Below are 26,795 nucleotides of genomic sequence, written 5' to 3' on the forward strand. Positions count from 1 at the left end.
CTGCAGCTAAATTCCTGAGAGCTTTACCTCTTACTTCATTGAGCTAAATATTGAACTAAATAGGTAATCTAATATATACAGTCATGTGTTGGCTGTTACATTCATAAAATCATTTGGCTGTTGCTGCATCATTTTGGATTTGGGATTTGAGTTGATTCTTATGATCAACATTCCACAAATTTTAAATGGACACAACTTGCTTCATTTTAAGTTGGATATCAGTGAAATTAATGTTATTATTAAAGTCATCATAAAAAGAAATGTCACCCTATCGGTTTTGTAAATGCATGTTATAGATCGTTTTAAAAAAGATTATCCTGCCCCTCAATAATCGACTTCCAGCTTTGTGTGTGTGTGTGTGTGTGTGTGTGTGTGTGTGTGTGTGTGTGTGTGTGTGTGTGTGTGTGTGTGTGTGTGTGTGTGACAACGACTGTTGATTTCTCTTCTTGTCAAATTATTTGAGTACTTATGGTTGATGTTACAATTATTCAAACAAAAGAAAATATTTGTTTGTGTCAACAAGTGTTTGTTAATTGACAGATCACTGTATGCAACAATTATGTCTAATGGATGATAATTAATATCTACTGGCATCACATATCCGCATTCAACTAGTTCAAAAACTGGTTTATAAAAGCTCACTCAAAACAAAAACAAAACTCATTGGACAAACTCAATTTAATTAAGGGCAGGTTTTCCACATGTTTTCCATACAAATATATGTGTAAGCCCAACTCATAAAAAACGAATTCATGCAATGAAATGTAATTTAAACTCAATTTTGGACAATGTAATTGAGTTGGTCCAAATTATGGTTTATGGTTTTACAGTTTAAATTATATTTATATACTTTATATATATATATATATATATATATATATATATATATATATATATATATATATATATATATATATATATTTATATATATATATATATATATATATATATATATATATATATATATATATATACCTTAAATATAATTGATTTTCCCAAAAATTTAAGCAATTTAATTTATCATCATCATACATAATGTATATAATGAAAATATAAGAAAAGGCTGGTGTAACTCCTGACATTAGCAAAGATCACTGAGTGCCCACAGCCTAAGCACAGGCGCCACTGTTCAGCATAATGGTAACCACAGAATTCAAAAGCATTGCAGACACTCTAAATGTCCAACAAAACTGAAAATTAAACAATAACATTAACAACATCTTTCTCTTTACAGAAAAACACATAAAATAGCATTTTAATCCCTAAATTTACTCTCCTGATGGAGTCCATTGCAAAGCAAGCGGAGAACTACAGATCCACTGCCCAGTTAGTTATGTCAACACAGATATTTCATGTAGTTTTAACACATTAAGTAAACTTCAGCATTAAATGTATATTAGGTTGATTATATTAAATTAAGTTGTGTCAAAAATTAAATAAGTTTGAGTAAAGTGAACATAATTTAAATGTGTCTTATCTATGAAGGGACTAAATTGTTTTTTTGAGTAAGAGAAAATTCATGTGCATATTTTCTTTGGCCGTGGTCATGGCTCGCTGATTTGCATAAAGGTAACCAAGTTTGTCATGATACTGGCCAAAGAAAAAATTAACTTTGTATACTATTGTTATTGCCTGCCCAAGTAGTCGATGGCTTCCGACAGTGCCGACTAGTAGTTGAAATAGTCGACTACCCGACTAGTCAGTGCAAGCCCTATAGTTCCAGCCCGCAGTTTTCTTTTTTGATATCTCGTTACATTTGGATGTACGTCACAATATAAAACATTTAAAAAATCTGTTGCTTTTGTGAGCCAGATGTTGCTTCATTGACCACTCTGACTGATTGAACAGTTCATCAAAAGAACCATTGAGAAGATTTACTTGCTTGTCATAAAGAACTGTTTGTTTTGTATGTTTGTGCATCAACTCATAATAATTAACCAAAATAGAGTAATTTGTTTATATATCAGACTACACTGACCACACTATTTTCAGTATTTTGAGAAATACTGTATTTTGAGTCATTTTATTGTCACATTCTATTAATTCAATATGAGTTTTTTTGCTGTGGGCCTAGTACTGAAGATTCAGCAGCGATGCAACAATAAACACTGTAATTCATTCATGTAACTGCCATGCATAATGATTTACAATGTTTCTTATCCTTTGGTGTCATGCTTCGCTGAAATCATTGCAACATAGCAAAAGCTGCTACCTGCCTAGTGTGTGAGAAAGAGATGCCTCCTGCTGAGATCTCAACATGTCCCAACACAGTCAGCCCTCGAACGCATGATCACATAGATTCTGTACACAGACAGGCTAAATGAAAAGCCATATTATTGTTAGTTTGGATTCAGCAGTTGCCAGTGTAGTCTGACAAGTTGGCTTGGTGAATACGAGAAAGATTCCCCAGACTGTGAACATCTGCTACTTAGTAATCCCAGCCACTGTTGACCCATAAACCCGCCCCACTGACACTACAACTGTAACAGGGAAACTCCTACTTATTGGATAGCGTCAATGCGCTTAGAGGGTTCAGCTGGCACTGCACTGTGATGCATGGAAAATATGCTACGGGTGGTATTTCCTTGTTGCAGTCAACACCTCTGAGCTGATCCATAGCTTATCCATAGTTTTGTTATGCTGTACTTCTAATGGGCTTTTAGTTTAGGGTGCTTGAGAAAGCTGCAGAAAAGAGACTTAATCCAATTATTGCTGAAGTATGTGAACTGACAGTCTGTAGCATTCACTCCCAACAAGCATAAGACACACCTCACACGTGGGAACGTCAAAGATGCATTCAGACCTTTCATTGTTTTATAGCAGTGTGAGGGATTGCACACCCATGCAAAGGCCATCAATTGACTGCCGTTTGTGCTTTATTTTCTTTGTAGTTTATCCATTTTTTGTGCAACTACACAACTTTTTCTGATTCATCAGCCGCTATAGGTAAATCGTCCCGGTGTGCACAAGCCTTTACACTACTATTCAGAAGAGTGTAATATTAATAACATTTTATAACTTATTTTTTGTATTTTAATTTAAATTTATGTCACATGATCCTTCAGATGTATAAGAATCCTTTCATTCCTATACATTTCTTATTATTTTCAGTCTTTTTTCAGGATTGTTTAAATAGAAAATGTAGGAACAGATATCTTTATAACATTTTAAATGCTGTTGCAAACTTCTTGCATCCTTGTTTAATGCATCTACTTCCATGGGAACAGCTGATTGCATTTTATTATAACATTTTAGGGCTGGGTAAAAATATAGATTTTTCAAGTTAAAATCTTTCATTGACCACACCTGATATCAATTCTGCACCAAGATAGAAAACATCTTATTTTACCAAAGCTGTGAATAAAATACAGCACAACCAGTGTAGCTTGATTCCCAAAATGAATGACCCTTATGTTGTAAAAGAATAATAACTTCTTTTTTTTTTACATTGCCCTTTATAATTTATAGCACTGGTAGTTGGTGCTTACATATGCATGTAAGATTATGAACCGTGTTGGGTGTAACTAGTTACTAAGTAATTAGTTACTGTAATTACTTTTCCCTTGAAAAAGTAAAGTAAGGGATTACTGTTATTTTTTTCTGTAATTTAAATAGTTACTCCTTATGTAATTTAATTTAATATTGTGTATAGATTGTAAAACAATTATAATACAATAGTGGAATTAACATCAAAATTTAAAGTCTAACTTTAAAATGTTTTTATGTGTTTTAATGTGTCCTCACATTTGTAATACTTGGGTCAGCTACTGGGAATAATTTATGTAGTTTTATATTATTTATTAGAATGAATTAAAAGAGCTGTTTCATGCCTGTCCTTTAACCAGCTAGTCGAGGTTGATATAGGATTTAGAAAGTAATAAGTAATTAAATACTTTTTGGAGAGAGTGATTTGTACAGTAATCTAATTACACTATTGAAGATGTAATTAGTAGTAACTAATTACTTTTTTTTAGAGTAACTTACCCAACACTGATTATAAATGACATTTTATAACCAAAATATACCCAAATGAATTTGAGAATTCGTCCTAAATCTTAGTCAAATTGAGTGTATGAATCAGAATCAAATCTGAAAAATACCCAGCCTCAATGCATTTCATTAAATTCTAATAACCATATTATTAATAAGATCAAATGAATAATATTAAAAGCTTTTTTTTCAGGCCACTCCAGCTAATATGTGCATTCTAACACAAAATGTTTAGTTAGTAGTAAAAAAAAAAGCTTATTTTTTTTCTTCCAGTCCATTCGCAGCTTCCATATCAAGCGTTATGAGCTCTTATTAATTTCCCTTTGAGTGGTCTGTCTCCTCTTCTTTGCACTGACTCTGTTGTGCATGTTGATGCTGGTTTTGGCAGAACTTAGAGGAAGCCATTTGGAAGGTGCTTACCTGCCCTGCTTGGCACAGAGAGTACATTCTTTACTTAAGAAACCATATTAAAGGCAGAAAGAATCAATCAAGTTTAGAATGTACCAAAGAACTCAAGGGTAACAATCTGGCCAGCCCAATTCGAGCTGTTTTTATGGTCTTTAAAAATACATTTCACATTACAAACAGCTGTCTGCTGTATAATTTTCCCAAAAAGTCACAGGCTCGAATGGCAAAACCCAAGTGCAGTGTGTTCTGGGTACATAGTAATTAGTCCTTCATTTTGTAATGACAAACCCCTGAGTCTGTTTAAAGGAAAACCCTTTTCCCTTTAAGTAGGTTTAACCGCCTGTGTGCTCTGAAATGTCCTCGGATGTTCTCCTGGCCTTTCACAGCTATACATTTACATCTGACAGTCCAGCTGATCTCAGAGACTGAATGTGTTGTGGCCTTGTGTCTGGTTTAGGCCTGGCTGCATGCTGTGGAGAATTACTCGGATAGCCCACAGATATTTCCCACTGACACCCATTAGCCTCAAATATCCAGCGACTTCATAGCAGAGACAGCTGCTTTTCCACAGAAACGTTTTACCCCTCACAACCCCATATAAAAAAAGAAGAAAAGATTTTTAAAATTAAGTTTAATTTTTTTTATTTAAAATTTTTAAATAAAAAAGTTTTTTTTGGGTCTGCATTTTATGTCTCCTTTCTGAAATGTTATTAATGCATAATATTCTGCTACCCAGAACAATAATAATGACTATTATATTAGCAAAATATTATAATTGGATCTGTGTCTTTTGGGTCTTTTATGCAAAATATATTAACATGGCTTTAATAGAAAAAATACTTTTTAATATGTCATTCTAAGTTTGAACAATTCTAGCGTGTTGTGAAGTGATGTGATCTGTTTGAAGTGTTGAACTTGAGTAAATAAATAATTGTAGTAATTTGTTAATCTGTAAATCTGCCATTATTAAAAAAATAGTTTTAAGCCAGTTGTCTTTTTCCATATCTTTTGCCATATTTCCAAACATTTCTTTTGCCATTATTTGTCATAATCCAGTGAGGTTTCTGTATGCATAAGGAGTCTGACAACCGTCAGTATGTTCCAAACAGATCTGATCTCACCATCATCGAGTCTGTCTGTGATATACATGCTCCTTGTGCATGCATATATATAATGTTTGGAAATATAAAATTATTATTAAATAAAAGTATTAATTAAAATGTATTTTTCCCTCTTTTTCTTGTAGTCAAAAGCGGATGGGCAAACTCTTTTCTCTGAGGTGTTCAGACGGATCAATCTCATTGAGAACGATTATTTTGGTCTGGAGTTTCAGAACCTGCAGATGAACTGGGTAAGTGGCCACTTGACAAACAGTCCTCCTGCTCACACAAAGACAGGATTGTGAACGGCCCGCTCCTCTGAAAACCCGGCTAAGCTCTTAAAAGTTGTATTATGTTATTTGTGCTGCCTTTCTCTGGGCCCCAGTGCTTTGCTGTTGCCTTTAAACCTGCCTGATACAGGCACTCAAACTTAAAGAACACAAGCTTTATATTTTATAACATGCCTACAAATGGGTGTCATTAAAATAATACTTTTATAGAGAATTACTACACACTGGAAGACTTTACAGTTGATTAAACAGTTCTGTTTGCTGTGCCAGACAAAATTTGATATATTTAAGGGATTGTTATCCCGGCTGGGATAGAAACAAAACGTTAAAGCTAAAGTATGTAATTTTTCCATCTTAAAATATGCACCCTTGCTTAATAAGGAGAGAAAATAAGTCATCATCAGTAGGTTGATTGAAATTGGCTTAGCCAATGGTGTGAATTAAGGCCTCGATATACTTCAAGGAAAATCATAGATCTGATGTGATGTCATTTCGAACAAGATCAGTCCAAAACGAAGTTCGTTTGGCTTTTGTTTTGGGAGTTCGAAGTTTGGGCCGCTTTATGGTAGAAAATAGTGACAGTCTTTAATACAGTAATTTTAAGCAATCTTTTGTATAATTATGTATGTATTATTTAATAAATAACTGTGACGTGACATTACTAGAGTGCTGAATTGCAGAGCTTGTGCAAACAATATCCACATTGCTATGATCAGATGCTTTTCTTTTGCTTTTTAAAAAAAATGCTTGCTTTGTTCTCATTTTTGCTGTGTGCTTTTTTTGATATTGAGAGAAAAGTGTGCAGCTCATATTGAAATATTCATGTCACTCTCAGCATGTGGGTGCACAGGGTCAGGATGTATATCGCTGGCCACTTCATTTTTAGGGGTTCAAGCACGAAGTGCTGAAACCCTATTGTAATTGTACTGATTTTTATTATTATTAGGGGTTCAAGCACGAAGTGCTGAAACCCTATTGTAATTGTACTGATTTTTATTATTAGGGGTTCAAGCACGAAGTGCTGAACACCTATTGTATTTGTGCTGATTTTTAGGGGTTCAAGCACGAAGTGCTGAACACCTATTGTATTTGTGCTGATTTTTATTAGGGGTTCAAGCACGAAGTGCTGAAACCCTATTGTAATTGTAAAGATTTTTATTATTAGGGGTTCAAGCACGAAGTGCTGAAACACTATTGTAATTGTTAGGGTTTTTATTATTATTATTATTCTCCCCTAAAACGCATCGTGCAGACCAAACCGTAAGGGCTAGAGACTTGACACTTTGCCACATGGTAGCCCAAAAATCGAGGAGAGCTTATCAAATTATGACCCCGATTGGCCAATAGGGGGCGCTACAGCAATCAAAAGCGCAAAATGGCTCATAACTCCTAAACCGTTTAGTCCATACTCAAGTGCCTTATATCATTGGAAAGCTGAGACCATGGCGAACAAAACGTATATCTCCGATTTTATTTCCGTCAGGAAAATTTTTCCGCCATTTTGAATTTTGTCGAAAAACTACTTTTGCAAACTAGTCCCTGTTTTTTTGACCAATCGGAACCAAACCAGTGCCAAAATGTTTTCTGTAGTCTAAAAATCAATATTCATTGAAAAAAAGTTGAAATTTCGATTCACGGAAGATAAGGGGATTCAAAATGGACGCTCAGGGCGGAGCCTATTTTACTAAAAAGACTATAACTCAATAATGAAATGAGATATCTTCACCAAACTTGGTACACATGTGTATGGGCTCAATTTGAGGTCACTATAAAAAAATCGCGACGATTGGCCACTTGGTGGCGCAATAATGTGAAAAAAACCTGCAAATAGCTATAACCATGCGACTGCTACTCCGATTTACCTGAAAATTGGTATGCAGTGTCTTAGCCCAAGGCCCCATGTATGTCTCTGAGGATATTGGCGTATCTCAAAAAACATGGCCGCCATTGGCCAATGAAGTTTGAGCACCTATTAGACAAGGTTATCGGAGGCTGATTGGAACGAAACTCGGTGGGCATGTTTGACTCATGGTCCTAGAGGTCTGTAAGAATTTTGAAAGAAATCGGCCACTAGTTGGCGCTAACGAGTTTTATGGCTCTGTAATCACGTGGTGTTGCACACATCGGCAAAATATGCATATCATTTGATAGATCTCCTCATGCTGAACAACTTTGCCTCTAGAACCATTGCTGTCAATCAAATCGTTAATTAAATATTTGCAATTATGTTAAAAACCTACTTTTGCGAACTTGTCCCTGGTTTTTTGCCCGATCGGAACAAAACCAGTCTAGTACAATTCTATAGACTCTCTAGATAAATATTCATTGAAAAAAAGTTGAACTTTTGTATTTGAAAGGCTATAAAAGGGGCCAATTAGAAAAGAGGCGTGGCAAAATATACTCAAAAGCCTATAAATCCTAAGGGAAAACTCAAAACTTCACGAAAATTGTTGGGTATGTGTGGCATACCATGCTAATGAAGCATGCAACGTTTTACAAAGATCGGAGTATAGGTGGCGCTATAAGTGTTAAAAAGCTTTAAAAACCATGCATTTCCTATGGTAAATTGCCTATATTGGCTGTAAATGGACTTTTCCATCTATTATTTTAGTGTTTAAAATCTTGCTAAATAAAACTTAATGTCTTTAATGCCTATGTGCTTAAAAGGCCTTAAAGGCTTGAACCCCGCTAAATGCTGCTTGCAGCTTTAATTATTATTATTATTATTATTATTTTTCTTCTCCCCTAAAACTGAACGTGCAGACAAAACCGTAAGTGCTAGAGACTTCAAACTTGGCCAATAGGTAGTCCTCAATTTGGGGAGAACCTGAGAAGCTATGACCCCGATTGGCCTATAGGTGGCGCTACAGCAACCAAAAGCGCAAAAGGGCTCATAACTCCTAAACCGTGTACTCCACACTCAAGTGTCTTATATCATTGGAAAGCTGAGACCATGACGAACAAAACGTATATCTCCGATTTCATTTCCGTCATGAAAATTTTTCCGCCATTTTGAATTTTGTCGAAAACCTACTTTTGCGAACTAGTCCCTGGTTTTTTGACCGATCGGAACCAAACCAGTGCCAAAATGTTCTCTGTAGGCTGAATATCAATAATTATCGAAAAAATGTTGATATTTCGATTCACGGTTGCTAAGGGGATTCAAAATGGACGTTCAGGGCGGAGCCTATTTTACTAAAAAGGCTATAACTCCAGAAAGAAATGAGCTATCTTCACCAAACTTGGTACACATGTTTATGGGCTCATTCTTTGGTCACGATAAAAAAATCGCGACGATTGGCCACTTGGTGGCGCTATAACATGAAAAAAACACTAAAACGGCTATAACCACGCGACCGCTAGTCCGATTGACTTGAAAATTGGTATGCGGTGTCTTGGCCCAAGGCCCCATGTATGTCTATGAGGACATTGGCGTATCTCAAAAAACATGGCCGCCATCGGCCAATGAAATTTGAGCACCTATTAGACGAGGTTAACGGAGGCCGATCGGAACGAAACTTGGTGGGCCTGTTTGACTCATGGTCCTAGAGGACTGTACGAATTTTGAAAGAAATCGGCCACTAGTTGGCGCTAACGAGCTTTATGGCTCTGCAATCACGTGGTGTTGCAAACATCCCCAAAATATGCATATCATATGATAGATCTCCTCGTGCTGAACAACTTTGCCTCTGGAACCATTGCTGTCAATCAAATCGTTAGTTAAATATTCGAAATTATGTTAAAAACCTACTTTTGCGAACTAGTCCCTGATTTTTTGCACGACCGAAACCAAACCAGTCTAGGACAATTCTCTGGACTCTCTAGATCAATAATTATCAAAAAAAAGGTGAACTTTTGCATTTGGATGGCTATAACAGGGCCAATTAGAAAAGAGGCGTGGCAAAATACACTCAAAAGCCTATAAATCCTAAGTGAAAACTCAAAACTTCACGAAAATTGATGGGTATATGTGGCATAACAATGTGAAGAAGGATGCAACATTTCATGGAGATCGGAGTATAGGTGGCGCTATAAGTGTTAAAAAGCTTTGAAAACCATGTATTCCCTATGGTGAATTGCCTGTATTGGCTGTAAATGGTATTTTCCATCGATTATTTCAGCATGCTAATTGTGTTACCAGTATGTTAAAAACATGCTAATCGTGTTAGCATTTTGCTAAAAACATGTCAGCAGTGTAGGGTAGCAACAGGGCCACAAGTTTTGCCATTGCAAGCACAACTCAAATTCAGTCTTTATAAAGTCACTATTTTAACATTTGCAATCGAATTTTGTCAATGTATCACTTCATTTCACCTGAGCTCCCAGATTTAATTATTTTACTGCTTTAGAGCCTTAAATGCAATACGCCTTAAATGCTTAAATGCCTTAAGTCGCTTGAACCCCGCTAATTGCTGCTCGTTATTATTAGGGGTTCAAGCACGAAGTGCTGAAACCCTATTGTAATTGTAAAGATTTTTATTAGGGGTTCAAGCACGAAGTGCTGAAACCCTATTGTAATTGTAAAGATTTTTATTAGGGGTTCAAGCACGAAGTGCTGAAACCCTATTGTAATTGTAAAGATTTTTATTATTATTATTATTATTATTTTTCTTCTCCCCTAAAACTGAACGTGCAGACAAAACCGTAAGTGCTAGAGACTTCAAACTTGGCCAATAGGTAGTCCTCAATTTGGGGAGAACCTGAGAAGCTATGACCCCGATTGGCCTATAGGTGGCGCTACAGCAACCAAAAGCGCAAAAGGGCTCATAACTCCTAAACCGTGTACTCCACACTCAAGTGTCTTATATCATTGGAAAGCTGAGACCATGACGAACAAAACGTATATCTCCGATTTCATTTCCGTCATGAAAATTTTTCCGCCATTTTGAATTTTGTCGAAAACCTACTTTTGCGAACTAGTCCCTGGTTTTTTGACCGATCGGAACCAAACCAGTGCCAAAATGTTCTCTGTAGGCTGAATATCAATAATTATCGAAAAAATGTTGATATTTCGATTCACGGTTGCTAAGGGGATTCAAAATGGACGTTCAGGGCGGAGCCTATTTTACTAAAAAGGCTATAACTCCAGAAAGAAATGAGCTATCTTCACCAAACTTGGTACACATGTGTATGGGCTCATTTTTTGGTCACGATAAAAAAATCGCGACGATTGGCCACTTGGTGGCGCTATAACATGAAAAAAATACTAAAACGGCTATAACCACGCGACCGCTAGTCCGATTGACTTGAAAATTGGTATGCAGTGTCTTGGCCCAAGGTACCATGTATGTCTATGAGGAAATTGGCGTATCTCAAAAAACATGGCCGCCATCGGCCAATGAAATTTGAGCACCTATTAGACAGGGTTAACGGAGGCCGATCGGAACGAAACTCGGTGGGCCTGTTTGACTCATTGTCCTAGAGGTCTGTAAGAATTTTGAAAGAAATCGGCCACTAGTTGGCGCTAACGAGCTTTATGGCTCTGCAATCACGTGGTGTTGCAAACATCCCCAAAATATGCATATCATATGATAGATCTCCTTGTGCTGAACAACTTTGCCTCTGGAACCATTGCTGTCAATCAAATCGTTAGTTAAATATTTGCAATTATGTTAAAAACCTACTTTTGCGAACTAGTCCCTGATTTTTTGCACGACCGAAACCAAACCAGTCTAGGACAATTCTCTGGACTCTCTAGATCAATAATTATCAAAAAAAAGTTGAACTTTTGCATTTGGATGGCTATAACAGGGCCAATTAGAAAAGAGGCGTGGCAAAATACACTCAAAAGCCTATAAATCCTAAGCGAAAACTCAAAACTTCACGAAAATTGATGGGTATATGTGGCATAACAATGTGAAGAAGGATGCAACATTTCATGGAGATCGGAGTATAGGTGGCGCTATAAGTGTTAAAAAGCTTTGAAAACCATGTATTCCTATGGTGAATTGCCTGTATTGGCTGTAAATGGTATTTTCCATCGATTATTTCAGCATGCTAATTGTGTTACCAGTATGTTAAAAACATGCTAATCGTGTTAGCATTTTGCTAAAAACATGTCAGCAGTGTAGGGTAGCAACAGGGCCACAAGTTTTGCCATTGCAAGCACAACTCAAATTCAGTCTTTATAAAGTCACTATTTTAACATTTGCAATCGAATTTTGTCAATGTATCACTTCATTTCACCTGAGCTCCCAGATTTAATTATTTTACTGCTTTAGAGCCTTAAATGCAATACGCCTTAAATGCTTAAATGCCTTAAGTCGCTTGAACCCCGCTAATTGCTGCTCGCAGCTATATTTATTATTATTATTATTATTATTATTATTATTATTCTGCCGTAAAACTCATCGTGCAGACCAAACCGTAAATGCTAGAGACTTCAAACTTTGTCAATAGGTAGTCCAAAAATCGAGGAGAGGTTATCAAATTATGAGCCAGATTGGCCAATAGGTGGCGCTACAGCAACCAAAAACGCGAAATGGCTCATAACTCTTATACCGTTCCCCCTAAGGGTCAAGTGTCTTATATCATTGGAAAGCTGAGACCATGACGAACAAAACGTATATCTCCGATTTCATTTCCGGTATGCAAATTTTTCCGCCATTTTGAATTTTGTCAAAAACCTACTTTTGCGAACTAGTCCCTGGTTTTTTGACATATCGGAACCAAACCAGTGCCAAAATGTTCTCTCTAGTCTGAATATCAATAATTATCAAAAAAAAGTTGAAATTTTGACTCATGAACGAAAAGGGGCGTGGAAATGTACATTTAAGGCGGAGCCTATTTTACTAAAGAGGCTATAACTCCAGCAAGAAATGAGATATCTTCACCAAACTTGGTAAACATGTGTATGGGCTCAGTCTTTGGTCACTATAAAAAAATCGCGACGATTGGCCACTTGGTGGCGCTATAACATGGAAAAAACACAAAAAGGGCTATAACCACGCGACCGCTAGTCCGATTGACTTGAAAATTGGTATGTGGTGTCTTGGCCCAAGGTACCATGTCTGTCTATGAGAACATTGGCGTATCTCAAAAAACATGGCCGCCATCGGCCAATGAAATTTGAGCACCTATTAGACAGGGTTAACGGAGTTCGATCGGAACGAAACTCAGTAGGCATGTTTGACTCATGGTCCTAGAGGTCTGTAAGAATTTTGAAAGAAATCGGCCACTAGTTGGCGCTAACGAGTTTTATGGCTCTGCAATCACGTGGTGTTGCACACATCGGCAAAATATGCATATCATATGATAGATCTCCTCATGTTGAACAACTTTGCCTCTAGAACAATTTCTGTTAATCAAATCGTTAAATAAATATTTGCAATAATGTTAAAAACCTACTTTTGCGAACTAGTCCCTGGTTTTTTGCCCAATCAGAACCAAACTAGTCTAGGACAATTCTCTGGACTCTCTAGATCAATAATTATCAAAAAAAGTTGATTTTTTGCATTTGTATGGCTATAACAGGGCCATTTAGAAAAGAGGTGTGGCAAAAATACACTCAAAAGCCTATAAATCCTAAGGAGAAACTCAAAACTTCACGAAAATTGTTGGGTATATGTGACATAACATGTTGAAGACACATGCAACGTTTTATGGAGATCGGAGTATAGGGGGCGCTATAAGTGTTAAAAAGCTTTGAAAACCATGTATTCCCTATGGTGAATCTCTGTAATCAGGTGGGGTTAAAACAGCCACATAATATGCATATATTATGATAGATCTTCTCATACTGAACAACTTTGCCTCTATAACCAATACTGTCAATCAAATCTTTATTTAAATATTCACAATTATGTTAAAAACCTCTAGTCCTAGGTTTTTTGCCTGATCGGAACCAAACCACAGCAGTATGATTCTCTGCACTCTCCTGATCAATTCATATTTAGACTTTATAAAGTCACTATTATAATATTTAAAATCACATTTTGTCAGTTTATCACTTCATTTCACCTGATATCTCTCAAATTCATTCAGTGCTTAAAAGCCTTTCATGCAAAAGGTGTCAAATGCTTAAAAACCTTAAATGGCTTGAACCCCGCTAAATGCTGCTCGCAGCTTTAATTATTATTATTATTATTATTATTATTATTATTAGGGGTTCAAGCACGAAGTGCTGAACACCTATTGTATTTGTGCTGATTTTTATTATTATTATTATTATTATTATTATTCTGCCGTAAAACTCATCGTGCAGACCAAACCGTAAGGGCTAGAGACTTGAAACTTTGTCAATAGGTAGTCCAAAAATCGAGGAAAGGTTATCAAATTATGAGCCAGATTGGCCAATAGGTGGCGCTATAGCAATCAATTGCGCAAAAGGGCTCATAACTCCTAAACCGTTTGGTCCACACTCAAGTGTCTTATATCATTGGAAAGCTGAGACCTTGGCGAACAAAACGTATATCTCCGATTTCATTTCCGTCATGAAAATTTTTCCGCCATTTTGAATTTTGTCAAAAACATACTTTTGCGAACTAGTCCCTGGTTTTTTGACATATCGAAACCAAACCAGTGCCAAAATGTTCTGTCTAGTCTGAATATCAATAATTATCAAAAAAAAGTTGAAATTTTGAATCATGAACGAAAAGGGGCGTGGAAATGTACATTTAAGGCGGAGCCTATTTTACTAAAGAGGCTATAACTCCAGCAAGAAATGAGATATATTCACCAAACTTGGTACACATGTTTATGGGCTCAGTCTTTGGTCACGATAAAAAAATCGCGACGATTGGCCACTTGGTGGCGCTATAACATGGAAAAAACACAAAAAGGGCTATAACCACGCGACCGCTAGTCCGATTGACTTGAAAATTGGTAAGCAGTGTCTTGGCCCAAGGTACCATGTCTGTCTATGAGAACATTGGCGTATCTCAAAAAACATGGCCGCCATCGGCCAATGAAATTTGAGCACCTATTAGACAGGGTTAACGGAGGTCGATCGGAACAAAACTCAGTGGGCATGTTTGACTCATAGTCCTAGAGGTCTGTAAGAATTTTGAAAGAAATCGGCCACTAGTTGGCGCTAACGAGTTTTATGGCTCTGAAATCACGTGTTTTTTCACGCATCCACAAAATATGCATATCATATGATAGATCTCCTCATGCTGAACAAATTTGCCTCTGGTATCATTGCTGTCAATCAAATCATTAATGAAATATTCACAATTATGTTAAAAACCTACTTTTGCGAACTAGTCCCTGGTTTTTTGCGCAATCAGAACCAAACCAGTCTAGGACAATTCTCTGGACTCTCTAGATCAATAATTATCAAAAAAAAGTTGATTTCTTGCCTTTGGATGGCTATAACAGAGCCATTTAGAAAAGAGGCGTGGCAAAATACACTCAAAAGCCTATAAATCCTAAGAGGAAACTCAAAACTTCACGAAAATTGTTGGGTATATGTGGCATAACATGTTGAAGACACATGCAATGTTTTATGGAGATCGGAGTATAGGGGGCGCTATAAGTGTTAAAAAGCTTTGAAAACCATGTATTCCCTATGGTGAATTGCCTGTAAATGGTATTTTCCATCTCTGTAATCAGGTGGGGTTAAAACAGCCACATAATATGCATATATTATGATAGATATTCTCATACTGAACAACTTTGCCTCTAAACTAGTCCTAGGTTTTTTGCCTGATCGGAACCAAACCACAGCAGTATGATTCTCTGCACTCTCCTGATCAATTCATATTTAGACTTTATAAAGTCATTATTATAATATTTAAAATCACATTTTGTCAGTTTATCACTTCATTTCACCTGATTTCTCTCAAATTCATTCAGTGCTTAAAAACCTTTCATGCAAAAGGCGTCAAATGCTTAAAGACCTTAAATGGCTTGAACCCCGCTAAATGCTGCTCGCAGCTTTAATTATTAGGGGTTCAAGCACGAAGTGCTGAAACCCTATTGTAATTGTAAAGATTTTTAGGGGTTCAAGCACGAAGTGCTGAAACACTATTGTAATTGTTAGGGTTTTTATTATTATTATTATTCTCCCCTAAAACGCATCGTGCAGACCAAACCGTAAGGGCTAGAGACTTGACACTTTGCCACATGGTAGCCCAAAAATCGAGGAGAGCTTATCAAATTATGACCCCGATTGGCCAATAGGGGGCGCTACAGCAATCAAAAGCGCGAAATGGCTCATAACTCCTAAACGGTTTAGTCCACACTCAAGTGCCTTATATCATTGGAAAGCTGAGACCATGGCGAACAAAACGTATATCTCCGATTTTATTTCCGTCTGGAAAAATTTTCCGCCATTTTGAATTTTGTCGAAAAACTACTTTTGCGAACTAGTCCCTGGTTTTTTGACCAATCGGAACCAAACCAGTGCCAAAATGTTTTCTGTAGTCTGAAAATCAATATTCATTGAAAAAAAGTTGAAATTTCGATTCACGGAAGATAAGGGGATTCAAAATGGACGCTCAGGGCGGAGCCTATTTTACTAAAAAGACTATAACTCAATAATGAAATGAGATATCTTCACCAAACTTGGTACACATGTGTATGGGGTCAATTTGAGGTCACGATAAAAAAATCGCGACGATTGGCCACTTGGTGGCGCAATAATGTGAAAAAAACCTGCAAATAGCTATAACCATGCGACTGCTACTCCGATTTACCTGAAAATTGGTATGCAGTGTCTTGGCCCAAGGTAGCATGTATGTCTCTGAGGATATTGGCGTATCTCAAAAAACATGGCCGCCATCGGCCAATGAAGTTTGAGCACCTATTAGACAAGGTTATCGGAGGCCGATCGGAACGAAACTCGGTGGGCATGTTTGACTCATGGTCCTAGAGGTCTGTAAGAATTTTGAAAGAAATCGGCCACTAGTTGGCGCTAACGAGTTTTATGGCTCTGTAATCACGTGGTGTTGCACACATCGGCAAAATATGCATATCATTTGATAGATCTCCTCATGCTGAACAACTTTGCCTCTAGAACCAGTGCTGTCAATCAAATCGTTAATTAAATATTTGCAATTATGTTAAAAACCTACTTTTGCAAACTAGTCCCTGGTTTTTTGCCCGACCGGAACAAAACCAGTCTAGTACAATTCTATAGACTCTCTAGATAAATATTCATTGAAAAAAAGTTGAACTTTTGCATTTGAAAGGCTATAACAGGGCCAATTAGAAAAGAGGCGTGGCAAAATATACTCAAAAGCCTATAAATCCTAAGGGAATACTCAAAACTTCACGAAAATTGTTGGGTATGTGTGGCATACCATGCTAATGAAGCATGCAACGTTTTACAAAGATCGGAGTATAGGTGGCGCTATAAGTGTTAAAAAGCTTTAAAAACCATGCATTTCCTATGGTAAATTGCCCATATTGGCTGTAAATGGACTTTTCCATCTATTATTTTAGTGTTTAAAAGCTTGCTAAATAAAACTTAATGTCTTTAATGCCTATGTGCTTAAAAGGCCTTAAAGGCTTGAACCCCGCTAAATGCTGCTTGCAGCTTTAATTATTATTATTATTCTCCCCTAAAACGCATCGTGCAGACCAAAGCGTAAATGCTAGAGACTTGACACTTTGCCACATGGTAGCCCAAAAATCGAGGAGAGCTTATCAAATTATGACCCCAATTGGCCAATAGGGGGCGCTACAGCAATCAAAAGCGCGAAATGGCTCATAACTCCTAAACCGTTTAGTCCACACTCAAGTGCCTTATATCATTGGAAAGCTGAGACCATGGCGAACAAAACGTATATCTCCGATTTTATTTCCGTCTGGAAAAATTTTCCGCCATTTTGAATTTTGTCGAAAAAACACTTTTGCAAACTAGTCCCTGGTTTTTTGACCGATCGGAACCAAACCAGTGCCAAAATGTTTTCTGTAGTCTGAATATCAATATTCATTGAAAAAAAGTTGAAATTTCGATTCACGGAAGATAAAGGGATTCAAAACGGACGCTCAGGGCGGAGCCTATTTTACTAAAAAGACTATAACTCAATAAAGAAATGAGATATCTTCACCAAACTTGGTACACATGTGTATGGGCTCAATTTGAGGTCACGATAAAGAAATCGCGACGATTGGCCACTTGGTGGCGCTATAATGTGAAAAAAACCTGCAAATAGCTATAACCATGCGACTGCTACTCCGATTTACCTGAAAATTGGTATGCAGTGTCTTGGCCCAAGGTAGCATGTATGTCTCTGAGGATATTGGCGTCTCTCAAAAAACATGGCCGCCATCGGCCAATGAAGTTTGAGCACCTATTAGACAAGGTTATCGGAGGCCGATCGGAACGAAACTCGGTGGGCATGTTTGACTCATGGTCCTAGAGGTCTATAAGAATTTTGAAAGAAATCGGCCACTAGTTGGCGCTAACGAGTTTTATGGCTCTGTAATCACGTGGTGTTGCACACATCGGCAAAATATGCATATCATTTGATAGATCTCCTTATGGTGAACAACTTTGCCTCTAGAACCATTGCTGTCAATCAAATCGTTAATTAAATATTTGCAATTATGTTAAAAACCTACTTTTGCGAACTAGTCCCTGGTTTTTTGCCCGACCGGAACAAACCCAGTCTAGGACAATTCTATAGACTCTCTAGATAAATATTCATTGAAAAAAAGTTGAACTTTTGCATTTGGATGGCTATAACGGGGCCAATTAGAAAAGAGGCGTGGCAAAATATACTCAAAAGCATATAAATCCTAAGGGAAAACTCAAAACTTCAGGAAAATTGTTGGGTATATGTGGCATAACATCCTGATGAAGCATGCAACGTTTTACAAAGATCGGAGTATAGGTGGCGCTATAAGTGTTAAAAAGCTTTAAAAACCATGCATTTCCTATGGTAAATTGCCCATATTGGCTGTAAATGGACTTTTCCATCTATTATTTTAGTGTTTAAAATCTTGCTAAATAAAACTTAATGTCTTTAATGCCTATGTGCTTAAAAGGCCTTAAAGGCTTGAACCCCGCTAAATGCTGCTTGCAGCTTTAATTATTATTATTATTATTATTTTTCTTCTCCCCTAAAACTGAACGTGCAGACAAAACCGTAAGTGCTAGAGACTTCAAACTTGGCCAATAGGTAGTCCTCAATTTGGGGAGAACCTGAGAAGCTATGACCCCGATTGGCCTATAGGTGGCGCTACAGCGACCAAAAGCGCAAAAGGGCTCATAACTCCTAAACCGTGTACTCCACACTCAAGTGTCTTATATCATTGGAAAGCTGAGACCATGACGAACAAAACGTATATCTCCGATTTCATTTCCGTCATGAAAATTTTTCCGCCATTTTGAATTTTGTCGAAAACCTACTTTTGCGAACTAGTCCCTGGTTTTTTGACCGATCGGAACCAAACCAGTGCCAAAATGTTCTCTGTAGGCTGAATATCAATAATTATCGAAAAAATGTTGATATTTCGATTCACGGTTGCTAAGGGGATTCAAAATGGACGTTCAGGGCAGAGCCTATTTTACTAAAAAGGCTATAACTCCAGAAAGAAATGAGCTATCTTCACCAAACTTGGTACACATGTTTATGGGCTCATTCTTTGGTCACGATAAAAAAATCGCGACGATTGGCCACTTGGTGGCGCTATAACATGAAAAAAAACACTAAAACGGCTATAACCACGCGACCGCTAGTCCGATTGACTTGAAAATTGGTATGCGGTGTCTTGGCCCAAGGCCCCATGTATGTCTATGAGGACATTGGCGTATCTCAAAAAACATGGCCGCCATCGGCCAATGAAATTTGAGCACCTATTAGACGGGGTTAACGGAGGCCGATCGGAACGAAACTTGGTGGGCCTGTTTGACTCATGGTCCTAGAGGACTGTAAGAATTTTGAAAGAAATCGGCCACTAGTTGGCGCTAACGAGCTTTATGGCTCTGCAATCACGTGGTGTTGCAAACATCCCCAAAATATGCATATCATATGATAGACCTCCTCGTGCTGAACAACTTTGCCTCTGGAACCATTGCTGTCAATCAAATCGTTAGTTAAATATTCGCAATTATGTTAAAAACCTACTTTTGCGAACTAGTCCCTGATTTTTTGCACGACCGAAACCAAACCAGTCTAGGACAATTCTCTGGACTCTCTAGATCAATAATTATCAAAAAAAAGTTGAACTTTTGCATTTGGATGGCTATAACAGGGCCAATTAGAAAAGAGGCGTGGCAAAATACACTCAAAAGCCTATAAATCCTAAGCGAAAACTCAAAACTTCACGAAAATTGATGGGTATATGTGGCATAACAATGTGAAGAAGGATGCAACATTTCATGGAGATCGGAGTATAGGTGGCGCTATAAGTGTTAAAAAGCTTTGAAAACCATGTATTCCTATGGTGAATTGCCTGTATTGGCTGTAAATGGTATTTTCCATCGATTATTTCAGCATGCTAATTGTGTTACCAGTATGTTAAAAACATGCTAATCGTGTTAGCATTTTGCTAAAAACATGTCAGCAGTGTAGGGTAGCAACAGGGCCACAAGTTTTGCCATTGCAAGCACAACTCAAATTCAGTCTTTATAAAGTCACTATTTTAACATTTGCAATCGAATTTTGTCAATGTATCACTTCATTTCACCTGAGCTCCCAGATTTAATTATTTTACTGCTTTAGAGCCTTAAATGCAATACGCCTTAAATGCTTAAATGCCTTAAGTCGCTTGAACCCCGCTAATTGCTGCTCGCAGCTATATTTATTATTATTATTCTGCCGTAAAACTCATCGTGCAGACCAAACTGTAAGGGCTAGAGACTTGAAACTTTGTCAATAGGTAGTCCAAAAATCGAGGAAAGGTTATCAAATTATGAGCCAGATTGGCCAATAGGTGGCGCTATAGCAATCAATTGCGCAAAAGGGCTCATAACTCCTAAACCGTTTGGTCCACACTCAAGTGTCTTATATCATTGGAAAGCTGAGACCTTGGCGAACAAAACGTATATCTCCGATTTCATTTCCGTCATGAAAATTTTTCCGCCATTTTGAATTTTGTCAAAAACCTACTTTTGCGAACTAGTCCCTGGTTTTTTGACATATCGGAACCAAACCAGTGCCAAAATGTTCTGTCTAGTCTGAATATCAATAATTATCAAAAAAAAAGTTGAAATTTTGACTCATGAACGAAAAGGGGCGTGGAAATGTACATTCAAGGCGGAGCCTATTTTACTAAAGAGGCTATAACTCCAGCAAGAAATGAGATATCTTCACCAAACTTGGTAGACATGTTTATGGGCTCAGTTTTTGGTCACGATAAAAAAATCGCGACGATTGGCCACTTGGTGGCGCTATAACATGGAAAAAACACAAAAAGGGCTATAACCACGCGACCGCTAGTCCGATTGACTTGAAAATTGGTAAGCAGTGTCTTGGCCCAAGGTACCATGTCTGTCTATGAGAACATTGGCGTATCTAAAAAAACATGGCCGCCATCGGCCAATGAAATTTGAGCACCTATTAGACAGGGTTAACGGAGGTCGACCGGAACGAAACTCAGTAGGCATGTTTGACTCATGGTCCTAGAGGTCTGTAAGAATTTTGAAAGAAATCGGCCACTAGTTGGCGCTAACGAGTTTTATGGCTCTGCAATCACGTGGTGTTGCACACATCGGCAAAATATGCATATCATATGATAGATCTCCTCATGTTGAACAACTTTGCCTCTAGAATCATTTCGGTCAATCAAATTGTTAAATAAATATTTGCAAAAATGTTAAAAACCTACTTTTGCGAACTAGTCCCTGGTTTTTTGCGCAATCAGAACCAAACCAGTCTAGGACAATTCTCTGGACTCTCTAGATCAATAATTATCAAAAAAAAGTTGATTTCTTGCCTTTGGATGGCTATAACAGAGCCATTTAGAAAAGAGGCGTGGCAAAATACACTCAAAAGCCTATAAATCCTAAGAGGAAACTCAAAACTTCACGAAAATTGTTGGGTATATGTGGCATAACATGTTGAAGACACATGCAATGTTTTATGGAGATCGGAGTATAGGGGGCGCTATAAGTGTTAAAAAGCTTTGAAAACCATGTATTCCCTATGGTGAATTGCCTGTAAATGGTATTTTCCATCTCTGTAATCAGGTGGGGTTAAAACAGCCACATAATATGCATATATTATGATAGATATTCTCATACTGAACAACTTTGCCTCTAAACTAGTCCTAGGTTTTTTGCCTGATCGGAACCAAACCACAGCAGTATGATTCTCTGCACTCTCCTGATCAATTCATATTTAGACTTTATAAAGTCACTATTATAATATTTAAAATCACATTTTGTCAGTTTATCACTTCATTTCACCTGATTTCTCTCAAATTCATTCAGTGCTTAAAAACCTTTCATGCAAAAGGCGTCAAATGCTTAAAGACCTTAAATGGCTTGAACCCCGCTAAATGCTGCTCGCAGCTTTAATTATTAGGGGTTCAAGCACGAAGTGCTGAAACCCTATTGTAATTGTACTGATTTTTATTATTATTATTATTATTCTCCGATAAAACGCGTTGTGCAGCCCAAACCGTAAGGGCTAGAGACTTGAAAATTTACCCGAAGGTAGTCCAAAAATCGAGGAGAGGTTATCAAAATATGAGCCCAATCGGCCAATAGGTGGCGCTATAGCGCAAAAAACCAAAAAATTTTACATTTGTGAGCTTTTCTCATAAACCGGTGGTCGTAGACTCAAATGATTTATACTTTTGAAATCCTTGGGCCAAGACGAAAAAACTGTAAGCGGGAATTTTTTTGTTTCGTCTTAAAATGTCCGCCATTTTGGAGTATGTCTGAAACCTATTTTTGAGAACTAGTCCCTGGTTTTTAGACCGATCGGAACCAAACCAGTGTCAAAATGTTCTCTGGTGGCTAATTATCAATAGTTATCGAAAAAAAGTTGAAATTTCGATTCATTTTTGCTAATTGGCTTCAAAATGGACGTTCAGGGCGGAGCCTATTTTGCTAAAAAGGCTATAACTCAAGAAGGAAATGAGATATCGTCACCAAACTTGGTACACATGTGTATCGGCTCAATTTGAGGTCACGATAAAAAAATTGCGACGATTGGCCACTTGGTGGCGCTATAATGTGAAAAAAACATGAAAAAAGCTATAACCACACGACCGCTAGTCCGATTGACCTGAAAATTAGTATGCAGTGTCTTGGCCCAAGGCCCCATGTATTTCTATGAGGACATTGGCGTATCTAAAAAAACATGGCCGCCATCGGCCAATGAATTTTAAGCACCTATTAGATGGGGTTAACAGAGGTCGATCGGAACGAAACGCGGTGGGCATGTTTTACTCATGGTCCTAGAGGTCTGTAAGAATTTTGAAAGAAATCGGCCACTAGTTGGCGCTAACTCAAAAGGGAAGCTCAAAAATTCACAAAAATTGTTGGGTATATGTAGCATGACAAGCTGATGAAGCATGCAAAGTTTTAAAGAGATCGGACTATAGGTGGCGCTATAACTGTTAAAAAGCTATAAAAACCATGCATTTCCTATGGTAAATTGCCTATATTGGCTGTAAATGGACTTTTCCATCTATTATTTTAGTGTTTAAAATCTTGCTAAATAAAACTTAATGTCTTTAATGCCTATGTACTTTAAAGACCTTAAAGGCTTGAACCCCGCTAAATGCTGCTTGCAGCTTTAATTATTATTATTATTCTCCGCTAAAACGCATCGTGCAGCCCAAACCGTAAAGCGTGGAACTTTGAAACTTTGTCAGATGGTAGTCCTCAATTTGGGGAGAACCTCAGAAAGTATGACCCCGATTGGCCAATAGGTGGCGCTACAGCAACCAAATGCGCAAAAAGGGTCATAACTCCTAAACCCTTTGGTCCACAATCAAGTGTCTTATATCATTGGAAAGCTGAGTCCTTGGCGAACAAAACGTATATCTCCGATTTCATTTCCGTCATGAAAATTTTTCCGCCATTTTGAATTTTGTCGAAAAACTACTTTTGCGAACTAGTCCCTGGATTTTTGACCGATCGAAACCAAACCAGTGGCAAAATGTTCTCTGTAGTCTGAATATCAATATTCATTGAGAAAAAGTTGAAATTTCGATTCACGGTTGCTAAGGGGTGGAAAAAGAATGTTGTGGGCGGAGCCTATTTTACTAAAAAGGCTATAACTCAAGAAGGAAATGAGATATCTTCACCAAACTTGGTAGACATGTGTAAGGGCTCATTCTTTGGTCTCGATAAAAAAATCGCGACGATTGACCACTTGGTGGCGCTATAATGTTAAAAAAACATGAAAAGGGCTATAACCACGTGACCACTAGTCCGATTGACTTGAAAATTGGTAGGCAGTGTCTTGGTCCAAGGCACCATGTATGTCTATGAGGACATTGGTGTATCTAAAAAAACATGGCCGCCATCGGCCAATGAAGTTTGAGCACCTATTAGATGGGGTTAACAGAGGTCGATCGGAACGAAACTCGGTGGGCATGTTTGACTCATGGTCCTAGAGGTCTGTAAGAATTTTGAAAGAAATCGGCCACTAGTTGGCGCTAACTCAAAAGGGAAGCTCAAAAATTCACGAAAATTGTTGGGCATATGTGGCATAACATGCTGATGAAGCATGCAAAGTTTTAAAGAGATTGGACTATAGGTGGCGCTATAACTGTTAAAACGCTATAAGAACCATGCATTTCCTATGTTAAATTGCCTATATTGACTGTAAATGGACTTTTCCATCTATTATTTTAGTGTTTAAAATCTTGCTAAATAAAACTTAATGTCTTTAATGCCTATGTACTTTAAAGGCCTTAAAGGCTTGAACCCCGCTAAATGCTGCTTGCAGCTTTAATTATTATTATTATTATTCTCCGCTAAAACGCATCGTGCAGACCAAACCGTAAGAGCTGGAAATTTGAAACTTTGTCAGATGGTAGTACTCATGTTGGGGAGACCCTGAAAAGCTATGACCCCAATTGGCCCATAGGTGGCGCTATAGCAATCAATTGCGAGAAAAGGCTCATAACTCCTAAACCGTTTGGTCCACACTCAAGTGTCATATATCATTGGAAAGCTGAGTCCTTGGCGAACAAAATGTATATCTCAGATTTTATTTCCAGTATGCAAATTTTTCCGCCATTTTGAATTTTATTGAAAACCTACTTTTGCGAACTAGTCCCTGGTTTTTTGACCGATCGGAACCAAACCAGTGTCAAAATGTTCTCTGGTCTCTGTTTATCAATAGTTATCAAAAAAAAGTTGAAATTTCGATTCATTTATGCTAATTGGCTTCAAAATGGACGTTCAGGGCGGAGCCTATTTTACTAAAAAGGCTATAACTCAAGAAGGAAATGAGATATCGTCACCAAACTTGGTACACATGTATATCGGCTCAATTTGAGGTCACGATAAAAAAATCGCGATGATTGGCCACTTGGTGGCGCTATAATGCGAAAAAAACATGAAAAGAGCTGTAACCACGCGACCGCTAGTCCGATTGACCTGAAAATTGGTATGCAGTGTCTTGGTCCAAGGCCCCATGTACTTCTATGAGGACATTGGCGTATCTCAAAAAACATGGCCGCCATCGGCCAATGAAATTTGAGCACCTATTAGATGGGGTTAACAGAGGCCGATCGGAACGAAACTTGATGGGCATGTTTGACTCATGGTCCTAGAGGTCTGTAAGAATTTTGAAAGAAATCGGCCACTAGTTGGCGCTAACGAGTTTTATGGCTCTGAAATCACGTGTTTTTTCACGCATCCACAAAATATGCATATCATATGATAGATCTCCTCATGCTGAACAAATTTGCCTCTGGAACCATTGCTGTCAATCAAATCATTAATTAAATATTCACAATTATGTTAAAAACCTACTTTTGCAAACTAGTCCCTGGTTTTTTGACCGATCGGAACCAAACCAGTGTCAAAATGTTCTCTGGTCTCTGTTTATCAATAGTTATTGAAAAAAAGTTGAAATTTCAATTCATTTTTGCTAATTGGCTTCAAAATGGACATTCAGGGCGGAGCCTATTTTACTAAAAAGGCTATAACTCAAGAAGGAAATGAGATATCGTCACCAAACTTGGTACACATGTATATCGGCTCAATTTGAGGTCACGATAAAAATATTGCAACGATTGGCCACTTGGTGGCGCTATAATGTGAAAAAAAACATGAAAAGGGCTATAACCACGCGATCGCTAGTCCAATTAACCTGAAAATTGGTATGCAGACATTGGTGTATCTCAAAAAACATGGCCGCCATCGGCCAATGAAATTTGAGCACCTATTAGATAAGGTTAACAGAGGCCGATCGGAACGAAACTTGGTGGGCATGTTTGACTCATGGTCCTAGAGGTCTGTAAGATTTTTGAAAGAAATCGGCCACTAGTTGGCGCTAACTCAAAAGGGAAGCTCAAAAATTCACGAAAATTGTTGGGTATATGTAGCATGACATGCTGATGAAGCATGAAAAGTTTTAAAGAGATCGGACTATAGGTGGCGCTATAACTGTTAAAAAGCTATAAAAACCATGCATTTTTTATGGTAAATTGTCTATATTGGCTGTAAATGGACTTTTCCATCTATTATTTCAGTGTTTAAAATCTTGCTAAATAAAACTTAATGTCTTTAATGCCTATGTGGTTAAAAGGCCTTAAATGCTTGAACCCCGCTAAATGCTGCTTGCAGCTTTAATTAACTTTGTTTTTACCCCAAAGCGAAGAACGAAAAAGAACTTTGTTGTGAGTTAGGGCTGGGCGATATGGAGCAAAAAATATATCTCGATATATTTTGCTATATCTCGATATACGATATATATCTCGATATCTTTACAGGAAAAATAACCCCCTAAAAACTACAGCAAAAACAAATATGCCAAATACCACAAATTCTTTTCTTTTTTTATTGAAGTGCAAAGAGGTAGCCAGTTCATGAAGGAACAAAGGGCTTTTGCGACATTTAAAAAAAAAAAACTCCCTGATTACATAAATAATAATAATTTAACTGTAAAATAAATAATATTGCCTTCTTTTCATTTATTTCATG

The 26,795-nt window shown here is 37.5% G+C and overlaps 1 protein-coding gene across 4 annotated transcripts in view; it reads left to right on the plus strand.

Moving 5' to 3' along the window:
• The window catches only part of farp2 (FERM, RhoGEF and pleckstrin domain protein 2), an 84,896-nt gene that overhangs the window by 17,511 nt on the left and 40,590 nt on the right, over positions 1-26,795 (plus strand). For all 4 annotated transcript variants that reach the window (XM_067459566.1, XM_067459567.1, XM_067459568.1 and 1 more), the window contains exon 3: positions 5,645-5,749. In XM_067459566.1, the coding sequence (XP_067315667.1) occupies positions 5,645-5,749 (105 nt within the window). The remainder of the gene's footprint in view (positions 1-5,644; positions 5,750-26,795) is intronic.

This window comes from Pseudorasbora parva, chromosome 12 (genome assembly GCF_024679245.1).
Source record: "Pseudorasbora parva isolate DD20220531a chromosome 12, ASM2467924v1, whole genome shotgun sequence".
In the NCBI taxonomy this organism is placed as follows: domain Eukaryota; kingdom Metazoa; phylum Chordata; class Actinopteri; order Cypriniformes; family Gobionidae; genus Pseudorasbora; species Pseudorasbora parva.